The sequence below is a fragment of the Tympanuchus pallidicinctus genome, unplaced genomic scaffold (genome assembly GCF_026119805.1).
Source record: "Tympanuchus pallidicinctus isolate F22 unplaced genomic scaffold, pur_lepc_1.0 scaffold3, whole genome shotgun sequence".
Lineage (NCBI taxonomy): Eukaryota > Metazoa > Chordata > Aves > Galliformes > Phasianidae > Tympanuchus > Tympanuchus pallidicinctus.
The window spans coordinates 54003789-54020822 of NW_026294747.1; the positions used below are offsets into that span (position 1 = coordinate 54003789).

Consider the following 17034-nt stretch of genomic DNA (forward strand, 5'->3'; position numbering starts at 1 on the left):
GGAAATTGCCTACAGCAAGGCAACGAGCAGCAACAAGGCCTCCTCCCACATTTAATTTGAAGTCCTAAATTAGAAAGAACAGACCCAATCCATCCTGCTTTGCAGCTTTCAGTTACTAACCTGAACACATTGGACAGACATAAAAAACATAAATATTCCTCTCCTCTCCTGCAGGAAAGATTATGGCCATCAATATCTGATTTAGCCGTTTGATAAACTACTGCAGCTGCTTTGTATTCCATCAGTTCAGACACCTAACTGACTGCTTTATCATTATTTCATCTAATTAACTACTTCAATCATCTATAAGTTCAGATTTTAAAGGTGCTCACATTCCAACACCGATGCATTTTAAAAAAGAAGTATTAGTGTAGGTTTCTCCATCATTTTGTAGTTATGTGAAACCACATATATGCATATTGTTAATTTACTGAGCTCAGCCTTCCATGACCTTTTCACCAACATCATCTGGAAAACCTCTCTCCCATTTTAATTAAACACTTCTGCAGCCTGAATTATTGTGCACAGCACCCTAAAGCAAGGAACTGCCTTGATCTAAGCTGTTTTACCCAGACGGGCACTCTCAGATCTAAAGCCCTGCAGGTGGATGGCCAGAGAGCTTTTTCCACACAATTGAACCTAAACCCTGAAAGCAACAAAATAAGATGTATTGGCCCATTATCTGTTACTGAGATAGCTAAAGTGGATGAAATTTAAGTTAACCTCTGCTGAACATAACTGCCCTTCAGCTGGTGCAGCTCATAGCATAACAAATAATGGTGTTGGCAAATAAATAACAAAGAGGTTTCAGATGTGCATTTCCTGCCTATTTCTAGATGCGAAGAAGCAGCTCCCTTTTCAATCACTTTTTAGATACCCCTTTTGTTGATGAAATCTGTCAGACTACTAAAGTTGGAAGACAAGCCAATGGGTCAACCATCCCATGCCCAAAACAGATGCTCACTTATCACTGAATCATAGAACTCTTAGAGTTGGAAGGGACCTTTAAAGGCCATTTAGTCCAACCCCACTGCAATAAGCAGAGACATCTGCAGCTTGATCAGGGTGCTCAAAGCACCATGCATGGTTTATCTGGGGCTGAACCACTCCAGGACTCCCCCAGCCTGAGGAAGGGCATCAAAAAGGGGTCATAAGGGAGTTTCACACTACCTCAGTCTTGAAAGCTCACCAAGATTTACTGCTATGCACGCAGGGCCTGAAGGGTGCAGCTGAGGAAAGCAGGACTCAGCCACAGCCAGATGCTGACAGGCACTGTAAGGTGGAAATAGGCTCCTTGCATAGCTGTGTCTCAGAGATCACACAAACAAACAAATAAATGAACAAATACACACATACGTATACATCTGCACAAGGTGGATCCCATCAGCAGTCCGGCTCAGATACCTGGCCTGCCCAGTGGCTGCCTAGATCTCAGGATAGTGGGGGGTGGGGGCCCCCATGTTATTTGGGATACCCCTCTCACCACTGTCCCTCTGTGCTTCTCTGCAGGTATGTGGATGAGCTTTAAAACACAATCTAACAACAAACCTACTCATTTTTTTCTTACTTAACCAATACCTTTTGTAAGTTAAAGCTCCAAGCCAAGCCTGGGATGCTTCATAGGAAAGAAATGTTGTCACTCCACTCCATACTGCTGATGTGCTACGTGCCTTCCCTGCAAAGCAGCTCTGCTTCCAAGGAAACGGCAAGATGTCTGCTGAAACTACTTGGTTTTAGGTGTTCTTAGGGAAGCTAAACCCCTCAAATATAGGTACTGTTTCACATGTTGGGAAGCCTCACAGGCAGAATCTGATCTTGGCTGTGCACCAGGGAAGGAAGAGATCCTGCTTTCAGCAGATACTGCAGCAGCACGGATAGCTTTCCTACTGCTTCCTACTAAGGTTGGCAACAAAGTAAAATCCACACAGAGTTCAATCCTGCAGACGCCTGACCAACTGGGCCAGTACCTCTCTGGTGACTCCTAAGGGGCACTGGTGCAAGCTGAAACCCAGAATGCCCCAGTAAACATCACTGAAGCATTACCAAATGAGCTATGCGGGCATCTCCCAGTGATGTGGCCTCCTCCTTTTATGAAGTGCAAAGAGGAAAGCACTTAGCAGGTAGACCATATAATTTTTTCCACTTCAGCTGTACTTCTCACGGAGACAAAGAGCTTTTCTTATTCACGCTACGGGTTTGTGTTGTGCTGTAACACAGCTCCTTCTTAACATTACTGCTTGGGAACAGCGAACCCTTCAGAGCCAGGTAAGCCCCCATACTGGTTTGTAGCTGTAACAGACTGTGGTTTCACAGATGCTTCAGTCAGGATACAGCACTCCTTGGTGTATTACTTTGTTCAAGTGTATAAGGCACGTGTGGGCAGAAAATCCTTATTTCCTCACTGAGGAGGTGTGTAGTGCCCATAGCAGATGCTCACCTGCCAAAACACAGACTGAAGGCATTGCGCCCAAAGGCATCGTGCCACGAGGCACCAAGAGCCAGCGGGTGTCCTGAGGAGGCCCTGTGGTCCAGCCTGCTCTGCCATGGCACCAGAAGATGGAAGATGGCTTCAGCACCGTGGAGCAGTTCTCAAGATCCTGAAGTTCCTAGCAGAGCCAAAAGGCAGCGGGAAAGCAGCTGACCTGCGAGCATGAAATGCAATGCCCTGCTTTGCAGTTGATCCCTCAGCTGTTCTTTAAAAGCCGTGTTGTTTTGCAAGGCCAAAAACCTCATGCATTCTCCTTATCGGATTAGAAAATGGGGGAAAAGCACATTATTGAAGTTCCTGAGTAAAAGCTGGTGATGAGTTCACAGAATACAGGGGCTGGAAAAGACCTCCGGGGATCGTCCAGTCCAACCCCTGCTCATACAGCTCCCTACAGTAGGTTGCACAGGAAAGGTTCAGGTGGGCTTTGAGCATCTCCAGAGCAGGTGACTCCACCACCTCTCTGGGTAACCTATTCCAGTGCTCTGTCACTAACACAGTAAAGCTTATTCTCATCTTCACATGGAACTTTCTGTCTTCCAATTTGTGCCCTTGTCCTCTTGCTGGGCACCACAGAAAAGAGCTTGGCCCCATCCATTTGACTTCTACCCTTTAGATATTTATAAACAGTGATGAGATCCTCTCTCAGTCTCCTCTCCTCTCCCAGGTCTCTCAGCCTTTCCTCAGAAGGGAGACGCTCCAGGCTGCTATTCATCTTTGTAGCCCTTCACTACAAAGGAGGAAGAGTACCACACTTGTGAAAGCATTTTACCTCCACGCTATTTCTATTCAAGATGTATTTATAGGCTCATATAGGCAGTATTTCTCAAGCTGAGCCAGAGCCCAGGTTCAATACAAAGAGAACATACATGTGTTCCACTGAAAGAAGCAATAAAACTACACCCAGATCATCTCAGCCAAGCACAAAACATCATCAGCCACAGACAAATCCCTAATCTTGAAGCATTTCAAAGGCAATGCAGAGTTAATCTCTGTGCCCAGGGATGCTGCTGCACCCAAAGAGCAGCTCTGTCACCTCTGATGAAATGCATCAGTTGCCATGAGCACAGCAGAATGCAAATGCTGTAAGAAATACTGTAGACTAGGCAACTTTTGCTTTGTTCCTCAGTCTCCCAAGTTTCCAACACTTCACAAAATGGTAGAGAGCGATGTAGTAGACCTCCACACCTCTGTGCATCACAGCACATCAACCCTCCAGAGATCCCTGTGATAGCAGTGACAAATACCCCACAGCATTAACAACCTGATGTGTCCCAGGGGGTGAGATCACTGCACAGCCACTCACCTCCTGATGCCATATCCACCAGTCTCTGAAACCTGATGGCTGCTGGAAGTGGGGAGGAGGGACCTGGAGAAGGATACAGTGCTCTGGTTTTATAGGCTATGTCTGAAAATGGGGCTGCTGCTCATCATGGATGGGATGTAGGGCTAGATGGAGGCTGCACAAATTTATTTTACATTGCTAACAATGAGCAAAAAGTGAACAGGTTGGGGACCAGACACTGGAATTTTCCAATAGCCCAAGTGTTTGGGAGGACAAGTATCCAAGGATGTCCAAAGCAGCATCTTCTATGAGCCCTTTCCTTCACTCCAGAAATGCCAGGTAGGAGAGAGGCGTAAGACCTGCAAGAGGTGGTGCCTTGTGCTCCTAGGGCAAGCAAAACTCTAATCTGAGGAGCCACCAGAGCACTGCCAGGATGATGACACCACTGCAGTCTGCCCTTACCAGGCTATGGGGCAGGGAGATGAGACACAGCAATGGGTAACTCAGCACCAAAACTGCTTACAAACCAGCTGCCTTGTCCAACAAGAGTAATGGAAAGCGCATGTACAAATGCTCTGCTCTTCCCATTCCCTCTATCCCCTCCAAACACACCCGAAGGGTCCTGGGCCCTGCTGGGGACTGCCCACACTCGTGCTGACTTCCCTGCCTGAGCTGCTTGGCCCTCCACCCAGTCATGAAACACATATCCCACAGGGCTGAAGCACATCACCACACACAGCGCTTCATTAAAAGCCTCAGAGTGACAAGGAGTGTTAAGCAGATATAAAGGACATCAGTCATTTACCCATCTGGTGGAAAGTCTAGTTGCTGGCAGAAAATAGACAAGATTGTTACGGCGAGATTCACCATATGGCACCATTATGCAGAGCTTTGCAAGTGCTTTCTCTGAGCGTGCAAGCAAGATTTCAGCCTTTGAAGAAACGCTGTATTGTTAGCCTAGATACACAGGAGCCTCTTGAAAGAAGCTGTGGCAGATGGCTCAGCTTTGTTCCCTGTGTTCGAAGGCAGCTCGTCAGGATGCGGACGTCCCCTGTCGTGGGTACAAGGGACAGGCAGCCCCAGCACTGCCTCCCAGGGCTGGTGTTGGCATCACTCTGAGGACACATGCATGCCACCACATGCCATGGCATGCTGAACATCCTGATGGAGGACCAGAGGCTGCTGAAGGTGTAGAAATGGCCTAAACCCAGTGGGTGCTGCCAGAGGTACTTTACTGCTGTGAGAACTCTGCAAGCTCTGCCCAACCTTGGTGGGATGCAGTAGTGGCAATGATAGAGTTGCACAAAACCATCAAGTCTCATCCCAGCAGAAAGAGCTGTATAATGCTAAATTTTGCTGGAATACTCTGCTTTTGTCAGTGACTCCATACAGCACCTGCTCCTCCCTGGGTGGCTGAGCCTGGCCGGAGCCCCAGCATGACACAGGACAAAGGAAAGCCTTTCAAATGGGGCCGGCGTCTGCTTGAGTGACATCCCAACAATACCCCCACGAAAGCCCATTCAACTCTGGGGAGGGGGAAGGAAGGGAAAGGGGAAAAGTTGCTCTGGGAGGAAATAGTAATCATTCACTGACCGCAGCAACAGCATTTCCATGTGCTCGGAGCAAAGGCAAGCCACTACTTGCTCCTGTTGCTGGCTGGGATGGGATGTATAGTACCCACAGCCTAGGCTGCAAATGGGGCACATTCCCTGCTGGAAAAGCACCTGCACAGCCACAACATGAAAACAAGACCATTCTGCAGAAGTTGAAAAGCAGTTAAAATGCAAAGTGTCTACGTACAGGTCAGGCCGTACAGCACATGGCAGGAAAACAAAACAAGCTTCTAGCTAACCTTGGAGATACAAGTGCTGGCTTAAACCCTCAGCAGCCTAAGCCCTCGTGCTCTGCTACTGGCCCAATCACAGTTGCTCTCCAAAGTTGTTACTGGACTCAGATGAGCATTAAGAACACCCAGAGTCCTAAAGATTTTTGGCAGGATTGCTCCAAAAAGAAAGAGGTGTTGCCCCTTGATGCTCACAGCAGCTCAGGGTCTGCAGAGTGGGGACCTTGTGCGTTATTTATCTTTGTGGGAGGACTGTCCCAGCAGGTGACCAAATCCAGGACCAAAATCCTCCCTGTGCACCACTCCGAGCCTGGGCTGAAGAGAACAAGTGGTGCAGAAAAGCCAGTATGAAGCCACAAGAGAAGAGTTGGCAGAACACCAACCTGAACTGGCAAAGCCTCCAGGTTCCCTCCAGCCCCTCTGACTTCTATCAACCCAATGACCAAGTACACTGAGCCCTTTGGAGGCAGCCCTGCTCCCACAGTGTGGGCACATGCTGCCCTGTGGCAGACACTCAAGTGTGACCCGGCAGAGTTGGGGCCACGGTGCTGAGCAGCAACACGGGGCTCAGCAGGCATAAAGCTCAGCCCAGAGCCTCTGAGCTCTTTCTCTGTCTCTCTTCCAAATGTTACACAGTGGGTTTATACAGAAACAGTGGGATAGTTTCCAAACCATTTAGCTAATGCTGAAATTTAATACCCAGCACCAACAGGTTATGGAGAATAAGAAGGAGCTAGCTGTAACGGGGGTGCAGAGGGGAGGCCGCATCTTCACTCCTCAAAATGCCTTTTGGGGGAATCTGCCCTCATGCACCCATGGGGATCAGATCAGCCCTCCTTTCCTTTCCAGCTCAGGTAAATCACATTTCTGCAGACAAACCAAGGGGCTGCAGCTGCTTGCATAGGAGCACAGCAGGGACATGCTGCTTGCCCTCCCCGAATGATTCCATGCCTCAAGGGAGCCAGCACGGCTTCCACTGACCCCACTCCTGATGCAGCAGCTGCCTCCCAGCTTTCTTCTCAGCAGCAGCTGGGAAAAAAAAGCAAAACCATGGCAGCATGAAGCAAGGGAAACACCAAAGCATGCCTGGGTGCGGCTGGTCCCCAGCAGCTCCTGCCTTGCTGCACGTGCATCAATCTCCACAGTGCATCCTGTGCTGGAAGCATCCACCCAAATTTGGGGGGAGATGCTTTGAAAACCACCATGTGCTGTGGCTGCAGGGATGTCCTGTCCCCATTGTGGCATACTGTGCATCCCAGCCCACTTTGTCCTATTGCTCATGTTGAAAGTCCTCTGGGATAAACCTGCTCTGGAGTGGCCTGGATCACCAAACCCAGGCTGCCCATGACTGACGGGACATGCTTATCATGAGGTGTAACCTCCCAGCACCACAGCATGACCTTTCTGCTCCTGCTATACAACAAAACACCACAAAGAAATTCCATTTCAGTGCTGAACCAACTCAATTGGAGCATTTCTGGTCCATCCAGTAAGCCATAGAGAAAAGCAAGGAAATCAAAGCTTCTTTTTGCTGATGTTTTTTATTTTTCTGTTCCATCTTTTTAAGAGTTTTGAGTACTGAGGGACAAAGAAACAGCATCTTGACTCTCTGAACATCAATTTAGACTGTTACCAAGGAATCCTGCAAAGCAGAGTGTGCAGCAAGGAAAACTGCTTTGCAACTACAGGGGATGAGCTGCTTTTCCAGCTCCCACACCACTATACCGCCCCACACTCCAGGGGTGTGCAAAGCAAGATATGACCCCTGCTGCTACCTGCCCTCAGAAATCAATACTTTCCAACAAGAAAGGGAAACCACCCCAAACTGGCAGTACTGCATGGAGGAGCAGAGCTCGAGGTTCAGCATTAAACCACTTGCAAGAGCAGCCCCTGATGCACCCTTCGCATCAAAGCCTGCCTGAAAACACAAACCCAAGCATGTCCTCACTGGACAGACTAGAAGGAGGGGATGTGAGGGCTGGGAAGGGAAAAGAAAATATGAAAAGCGCTCTACTTACCACCAGCTCGGTGAACATGACATCCAGCTCCTCCACTGGTGGCATGGGCAGCGCGGGCTCCATGGTCTGCAGGGCAAAGCTGCTGTCATTGCGCAGCCGGTACGTGATCTCAGGATGGTCGCTGCTACGAAAGCAGCAGAAGATGAAGGAGATCCCCCGACCGCTCCTCTTCCTCGGGGCCATGGCCGAAACGCTCCGCGTCCCTCCCTGCTGGGCGCTAGATCCTGGGGAGAGAGGAGAGAGAAGGCTCTGGCAGCTGCCCTGCAGTGCTGCGCTCCCGTCCTGCAGAGAGGAGGAATCGGAGCCACCCACACACTCAGAGGGGAAGAAGGGAGACCATTTATGTGCCAAATATTTCTGCTCAGATTTGACATTTACGGTCCGGGCAACCTTGAGGACGGTGCTAATTCAAAAGACGCCTTTGCTTGCCTTGTGCGGATGCCATCAGAACAGGAGGTGACCCCACACTCACAGCTCCGCACTGGAACAGGTCCTGACCCCCTGCCATCACTGCAAATCCCAGCACAAACCCTGATAATGTCCCCACGCTGTGCTGCTCCCGTGAGCCCAGAAGCCAGACAGCGTATGGTTGATCTGGGATGCTGTGACCAAGAGCAGCTGGATGCACAGTGCGTCCCCAGCAAATCAAGACCTCATACAGATCAAGAAGCCCTGAGCTGCAGAGCACAGAAATATCCTATATAACCCCACCGCACTCTTAAAAGCACTCCTAAACATCCACCAGCAGCCACCAGTTGGGAGGCTCTTTTTCACGGAAAGTTTTACTTGGTTTTAATTAGATAAACCCTACTTGGAATTCCAGTAAATATTTACAAGACGTGAATTCAGCTGATAAAAATCACACGGTGCTGGTAGCTCAGACTTTCCTACGCAGTGCTTACGTGGGGCATTACTCACGCCGTCAGTCTGTTTGGTTCTGTTGATTTCTCAGGCTCACATCAGGACTGATGCTTGTGGCAGGAGGGTAAATATGCAGCAGCCAGCATGACAGAAATGCCACTCGGTACCTGGCCCAACAGATTACTGCAAGGACCAGGCAAACACTGCACAAAAAGCGTGACTGTCAAGGATAAGAGTCAGCAACACAAGGGGAGAGCTTGTTAAGAGAGTGAGGATAGCAAAGGAGCACCCCAATGAGAAAAGGCAGACAGATTTTTTTATAAAGTGTATGCATTTGAATTCTAAATGCACAATAATTGAACACCCACTTGTTTCTCATCTACAAAACACAACACTGAGATGTTCAGAGAAAGGGCAAGTAGCCACGCACTACCAACGTTAATGCAGAAGGTTGAAATATTGAGGACTTGGATTTACCAACAAAATTAAGAAGAGACTTGGAGAAAAGGTCAACAATTGGACAGAACTCTGATTTCCCTGGAGCCAGCCATTGCCATCTCACCACGTTTGTATGCCCCAAAAAAACCAGCTGCTGGGCACCACAGAGAGCCAGTGGTGGAGGTGGGTTGGTGGCAGACCTGCAGTGGGACCCTGCACCGCCACTTGCTTGCCCTGAGCAGCAAACACTGCCTTCCCAAAACAAGGACCTCGCAGAAAACTCAGGCTTACTCAGATAGTTTTAACTGAGGATCTGACCCTTGAAATTCTTTTCATCTGCATACTTTCAGCACACAGTGTAAACATCTGCCACACCAAGAGCCATGGGAAACAGTTACTCAGTCTTCATACAAAACAATCCCAAACTGCGCAACTGCTCTATGTCCAATCTGGATGGTGCCCCTCTCAGAAAGCCCAAACCTCATTTCACATTTAGCACCTTGGATTTGGAAAAATGCAGCCACTGGAGGAATTTCAGCTGCCACGAATCTTTCATCACAGCTCCCAGGCAGCCTGCACCAGAGCAAATCCATTAGCAGCCTGCTGGCACCCACTGGGCTGTAGGAGGGTTTGAGACCCAGTGGACAGCTTCTTTAATGGGGAAGGAAACAAAAAAACAACACACAGGCCCATTTCTTCCAACAAACAAGAAAGAAAACAAGCAGTGCATTGCAGGCTTGGTTTTGCTGGACCATGTTACACTGAGGAATGAAGGCAGTGGAGATTGTAGTGATACCCCAATTCCACTTGGGATGATTTCCCAATTCCAAGGCACAACAGTTCATCCCTTACATGGAAGCTTGGTTCCAATCCACAACCGCTCAGCTGTACAAAGTTTGGCCACTTGTTCCTCCTACTGAATCAGGGCATGATCCTGCTCCCATAGCCAGCATGCTTCGTGGACAAACAACCATGCTACTGGAGCAAAACAAGCTGCTCTCCTCTTCCACAGGGTGTTTGCAAGCTCCTTTTCAACACTGCATCAACTTTGTCCTTGAAACCTGCTGCTACATACAAGCTCTGACTGGGGCTTGCGAAAATAGAGAGAAAGCTTTTATTAGAACACCTGTTCTTCAGAGACACTCGCTCCTGTTGGTGTCTTAAGAGAAATCTGAACAACAGATCAAAATTATAGAATCATAGAATGGCTTGGGTTGAAAAGGACCACAAAGCTCATCCAGCTCCAACCCCCTGCTGTGTGCAGGTCGCCAACCAGCAGCCCAGGCTGCCCAGAGCCACATCCAGCCTGGCCTTGAATGCCTGCAGGGATGGGGCATCCACAGCCTCCTTGGGCAACCTGTGCCAGTGCCTCACCACCCTCTGGGTGAAAAACTTCCTCTTAAAGGAAGGCAGGATTTTGTTTTAAAGCAGGCAGCGTAGTAACCAAGACAAGGTATTTTTGAGTTGCTTCCAGCTCAGGAGCTATTGAGGTTACTAATTTTCATTTATAAACAATTAAAAAAAGAAACACCTTATAATGCAGGCTGAGTGGGCTGCGGGTTATTAGCAACAAAGGCTAAAAATGGTTAGAGAAAGAATATGTTAGCTACCAGGCAAATAGCATTAAACCTTGAGAACACTGATGAATATTCATTAACGTGATGGATAAAAATCAAAACACTGCTTCCTGGCAGGTCATGGGGAGTGCTGCAGACAACACAGACTGCCTTGTCGGAATGCAGACCAGATACACAGCCTCCTCTTTTCCCTGTAAATTCTACAGAAATCAGTTATTCATGGAGAAAAAAGAAAAAAAAGAAAAAAAAAAGAGAAAAAAAACACAACTACTTGCAACCTAGAGGCTTGCACTAAGGAAAATGAAAGGGACCGCTGGTTTCATGCAGCGTCACTCATTAGAAGTCCTGCTTCCACCTCCCATCTACACACTGGAGCACTAATTACATCAATAAATTCAAGTCAGATTGTGATCTAATGGTGCCTTCTGGCCTTCACTATTGAGCAGGCCAGAATAAATTAAATTTAATTGCCACTGTATATACTGAGCCAAGGCAGATAGGCTGGGAAGGGTCATTTAGGGAACTTCTCGCCAAACCCCTCAATCCCAAGCCAGGACTGATGTCATTTCCAAAACTGCTTTGATTTCACAGAAAAAAGGGGTAGAAATGTGCATGGGATGAGCTCAGCTGGGACGAGCCAGGAGCAGAGAATGTGGCATGGAGACCTGTCGTGCAACCTGGCTCTCACATATCACATCTGGCCACGGTCTTCTCTGCTGCCTTGTGTCAGGTGGGCCCTCGTGTACCTTCACAAAAGGTAAGCCTTATTTCTATTGCAAATCGACAAGTGATGGCAATCGCCTGGGCTCATCAGGAGCTCTGAAGGACTTCTACTACAGTAACATGGGAAAACAGGAGAAATATGGCCACCACTCCCAGGGATGACTCTCTCCAGCTCTCACCTGGGCCCATTCAGAGTCATCTCAACTAGACCCTGTCCCAGCAATGCAGTATATGGGATTTAAAGAGCAGTTGTGCTCGTCCATGCCACAGCTGAAGCTGGCTTTCTGCAAGCTCCTGCCTTCCACAGGAACCACCCGATGCATTTCTTCTGCCTGCTCGCTCCGTCACATATCCATGTCTGGTTTTGTTCCCCAAGGGAAGTCAGATGAGGATTGGGAATGATACAGATAGGACCTAATTAATTCCGAGACATTTGCTCTTGGCAAGCTGGACGAGATAAAGGGAATTCGTCTTCTCTGAGCTACAATAATGAACCACTCAAGCAACCAGACAAGGGAATAAAGTCACTGTCCCTATTACAGGCACTGGTGGCAGACAGCAGAGTACCTGTGGCTACACCTTTGTCTAGCACTCACAAGGTATTAAGGTCTTTGTGGAAGAAGCAGTAAGCTGTAACCCATTTCCAGCATGGGGGGAAAATGAAAGAATCAGAAAAGCTAGGAAAGCTATTTTCTTGTCAATCTCTTTCTGCATTTCTGGTGGGGGCTGCAAGCTGGGTGATGTCCCACTGGTCTCTGATACCAGCACTGGTGCCACCAACCCCCTCTCCAGCCAACTCCACATACACAAAGGCCCACTTACCCAGCTCAGGTGCAGTTGCTCCAACTACTGCCAAAGCAAGGGCTGGGAGGTTCTGAAGATGGACACATACTGAAACAAGTGGAACTGGGGCACTGTTTTTACAGATACAAGCTGAGAACTGGAGATGCCCATGAGATCAGCTCACACAAGCTGTGGGGTGTGGAGCAGGAGGCAACACATGGCCCAGGATGGGAGTCAGAGGACAGCAGAGGAGACCAGGGGTGTCTGATCTTTCAGCAGGTATTACCCAGGTAAAAACGTAGCACATGGCAAGGGAGCAGCTGCCAGAAGTTAAATTTGAAGCTGATGCTGGACAACAGGAGATGTCTTGCCATGACACAGCAGGGTACACGATAGAGATGTTTCAAGCTGAGACTTTTTTTTTTTTAAATGGAGCTTTTGGCTGTGGGGTTGTAACTGATTACACTCAGGATCACTGATTACAATAAGGATCTGATCCATGGAGTCTCTAAGCAACCCAATAAAATGACAATTTCAGAAGCATCTCTCTTTGGTTTGTAGCATCCCTATTAACTGGTCGCCTCTTACTTAGAAAGGGTAGGGGTCTCAGACCCCAAGGAGGCTGTCACGGGGTCTGCAACTATGAAAGGTCCCAGCAAGGCTCCCTGCAGCTGGGCTGGGGGCACTGCACCACCACAGCCACATCCAGCAGCAACAGGGCAGATGCGGCAGTGGCTTCCACCTGCCCTGCATAGGTTTTCTGCTTCAGCCAGCTGCTTGGAAGCCACATCCCTGAAGGACTGAGAGAGCAGGGCAGGGCACTTCCTGGAAATTGGCACTTTACCCTTGTGAATCGTGCCAAAAGCCTGCACAAATGTCATGATGGCATTTCAACTGGTAATAGCTTGGGACAAGCAGGGCAGCGGGGTCACGTCCGTGGCTGCGACCGATCCCAGTCCCTCTCCTCCGACCCTTGCTCTGTCCTCCCCAGCAGTGACCTTGTCTACTCCTCTGCATTGCCATGCTACCACGGCTGCAGTGGCACAAAACAACAGAGAGGTGCTTTAATCTCAACACCTTCCCCTCCTGTCTGTGTTGTTCAGCTGGATTTTAGCAGCTTGTTCTAAAAAGCCACAAAGGGTGAAATGAAGCTTTGGGTAGGAGTTAATCCAAGCGCTCCTAGCAGCCACTCCCTGCTTTGCCAAACAGCCATAAAACACAGATGAAGGAGGGTGTGGGGAGGCGATGCTCCTTTGGAAATAGAGTGCAAAACCAAAAAAGAAAAAAGATCAGCAGCCACAGCTGGGATGGGATGCGTTCACATCTCCCAGCTCCTCAAAGCCCACGTTTGAGACCTGGCAGACCCGTGCCCTGATGCGGGACCCACCATAACCAGCAAGAGACACCACATGGGCTACAGTGAAAGGCCACGGAGAGAAAAGTGAGCTGAAGTTTGGCCCCACCCCCTAAAAAAAAGCCACTGACCCAACATCGCCCAGAGCAGTGTTTAAATGAAATCAGTCATTAGGAGAAAATTGGACCCTGGTGTCGCTTCCGCCTTTGCTTTAAGGAAAGAAGAGCAGCAATTACTGCTTGCATATTCAGCAGCCTCTTTGGCAAGCTGAACTAGGCTGCATGGAGCAACGTGCCTGCAACTGATGCCCCAGTGAGCTGGTCTGGAACCAGTACTGGTATTGCAGTGCTGCGGTGTGCAGCACGAAAATACCCAGAGAGGGCACAAATGCATGCAAAGAAGCGTGCACGCTCCTCTTCACACCCGCCTCCAAACCCACACAAGAGCTAGGAGCTAAATCATCAAATATGAATATTAGCTTGTTGTTTTTCTGGCTCCTCTCCCATCCCCTCCCCAGACAAGAATACAAGATCCCGAGCAAGCTCTTTCCCAACAGGGAGCTTTATTTCAGCGTGTTTCACAAGGTGAAACTGTTTTTGTGCAAGTGTGGTGACACTCACTGACCAGCTCTGCCTACCCTGACCGATGTCAGCATTTCTGCCATGCCAAGCCCTGGAGTTTCAGTGATGCAGTAGTGTGGGATGCTCTGACACTCCTCCATCGCTGCAAAGCGACCTTGCTTGCTGCCAGTGGTCAGGATGGGCCCCCCCAGGGTGTCCTCAACCCTGTACCACTTGTGACAGCACATCCAAAGCAGAAGTTTGGCACCTAGCACGTTGCTCCTGTACATTAACCCATCCCACTGCTAAGCAATGCAGCAGCCTTCCTCAGTGCACTTCCCCGTGCACGCATAGCATGGTATCTGACCAGACAGCACAAGTGCTACGTTTTAATTTTTGGCATTCTTTCTTTAAACTTCAGAATCAAGCCCTTCTTTGGATGGGCAGCTCAAGAAACAGGACTGCATTGGTGGGAACCACCTCTGCTCCCAGCCGAGCAGACCAGAACCCAGGACACAGCCTGGCACTGCCCTAGTGGTTTCTGTTAAAAGTAACCAGGCAGGCTCCTTGGCCACAGACTCCCACGCAGACCCCCTTCTCAGACATAAAGCTGTTTCCACGCACAGACCGCACAGGAGACGACTGTTTATGTTTGGCTGAAATACGTGCGCGTCGGCAGGACCGCAGTTTTGACATTGGAGGAGGAGAAAGAAAGAAAGGAAAGAAAGAAAGAAAAAAACAAACAACCACAAAACACTTGGCCAAAAAGCCCTGAACTGTTTGATGAGGGGCTTTTCCCATGAACCCATCTGTGAGATGCAATGGGGCAGAGCTTGGCAGCTCCCCTGCCCCGTGGTGCCACTGCAACACCTCTGGGTATTGTATTGCTGCAGTGGGCCAGCTGTGCATCAAGCACATGGGGACGTGGCCTTAACGCTATCAGGGAACACCAGCTGCCAGCAGGAGCCTGACTCACTGCAAAAATCACAAGAGCTGTAATTCCCAGCATAAGCAAATCTCAAATTCTTCAGTTTCATGGATTTATATACATATATATAGCTGCCAAATCCTAAACTACCACAGATCCTCCTCCCTCTTTCCAGACATCTTGTACTCCACAAACCTAAAAAAATGAGGGTTTTGCATCTCCCAGTTTCACTTATGCTGCACAACCTCAATGTGATAGCTGTGCCATGCTCTGACTTTGGCAGGAGCCTGCTGCAGTTGCAAGCCTCATCCACCAGCACCACTACGACAGTGCTCACATAAAACATGTTCACTGCTTTCTGTATTCTTCCCTCTTATTGTGGCATTCATCATGAAATGAGGCATACATCTGGGGCCGCTGCCTTGAGAGAAGATGTTTCATTCTGCTCCTGGCCAAGTGAGTTTGCAGAGGCATTTTGGAGACCTGATGGTGAAATTCAGATTGCAGCATGAAATATTGAAGCAGTTTTTTCACTAAGTTGGTACACAGTTACGTACAGGGATTTATAATATGCCAAAAACAGCCTGCTTTATTCTGGCTGTACACAATTTGACAGTGCTATTCACAGAAAAGAACAGCAAGCACTCACCCAGCAACAACACAGCACAGATCATGAGTCCCTTCTCCAGTACATGAGCAAGGAGGAGCAACCAGCCCAGGAAAGCACAATGCTGCAATCTGCTTTTCTGGGGAAAAGCATCCACATGGCAGAGTGAGACATGATCTGACTTAAAACCCTCCATCCTCAGAGCAGCAGCATCTGCTATAGCAGCCCAGCAGAAATGCAGAACAGGGGATGGATGTTGGCTCTTGTGGGACCACCTCTGCCCCTGAGACAAGGTTGGGTGCAAGGAGAAGATGTCTGCTGGGTGCTCACACAGCCCACCACCACTGCAGGGATTGATGCTGCTCAATGCACAGATGCACTTGACCGGGGAAGGAGCTGCTGGAGCAAACCTCTGCTTAATTTTGGAGGATTAAAACCAAACCTTGTTGAGACTTTCCCGGTCAACAAAGAGCAAGCAGTGCAGAACACCAATATTTCACATCAATCTAACCAGCGGTGAGCTCAGCATTGATGCCAGATCCTCTCGGTGGATCACAGACCACCTCCCATTGAAGCTCCATCAGATCAGCTTGGACAAATGCCACTTATTTCAGGAACAAGGACAACAGACAGGTAACCACAGACAAGACCCAGTTTGGGAACCTAAATAAATATATATATACACATTTCCTAATACTCAAGTGCTAAGTGACCCAATTCTACAAAGCACACACATGCCTTTTTCCAGCAGATGGACAGATCCATGGTCCTTGTTCCGCAAAATTAAACACTAAAACACATGGGTTGGTGGTAGGAGGAAGAAATATTTTCCCCACTACAACTCTACAGAGTGTTCTGGGGCAAGAGGAAGCTCACCTCCCCCTCTTCTTCCTCCATCCCAGCTCCACTCTCAGCACCCAGTGCTGCCACAAGCTGACATCCAGTCCTGCTCCATTTCCACCCCTGGTTTTGTCCAAATTGGGAAGAAATATACACACTAAGCTAAAAACCACCACCACGAGCCTGATAACATGGAGACACAAAAGCCCACCTTAGTGTACCAGGTTTCAGAAGCCTCCCAACACAGCAGGACTGCATTCCAGCCAGCCAAAGTCTTGTCTGCCAGAAGGAAAGCTCCTATCTCAGTATTGCTCTGTTTACCCCAAAGGATGTGGATTTAAGTCACTGCATTTCTGAGATCACTGCAGGCTCCAAGCACTTACTTTGATGATGCAAAGCTTTTGTCAATAAAAGCTCAGCAGCCTTGCAAGTGGGGAGAGAGCGGAGCCGCATTTCCCACTGTTGCAGGACATTTGTTTGCCAATTAGCCTTTTCCTGGAGAACAAACAGTTCAGTAAAAGCTTTGCTTTATTTTATTTTCTTCCCTCACCCCCCTCCACCTTCTGCTTCTCCAATGAGTATCTGGACTCTGATTTATCATATGCAAAGCTTCACTGCTGAACTTTCCATTTCACTGCTCCCCATTTCAGTGGTAATCCCTGAGGTGAGATGGGCTCTCCTGCTGTAGAACCAGGGAGGGAGGAAGGCAAGTTTTTCCTCTCTTAAGCTCCT

At 48.7% G+C, this 17034-nt stretch overlaps 1 protein-coding gene across 1 annotated transcript in view; it reads right to left on the bottom strand.

Annotated features, from left to right (window-relative positions):
- DAAM1 (dishevelled associated activator of morphogenesis 1) overlaps positions 1-17034 on the bottom strand; it is an 82494-nt gene that overhangs the window by 43028 nt on the left and 22432 nt on the right. Inside the window, 1 exon segment of the mRNA XM_052695812.1 lies at positions 7632-7855. Within this exon segment, the coding sequence (XP_052551772.1) occupies positions 7632-7814 (183 nt within the window). The 5' untranslated portion in view covers positions 7815-7855.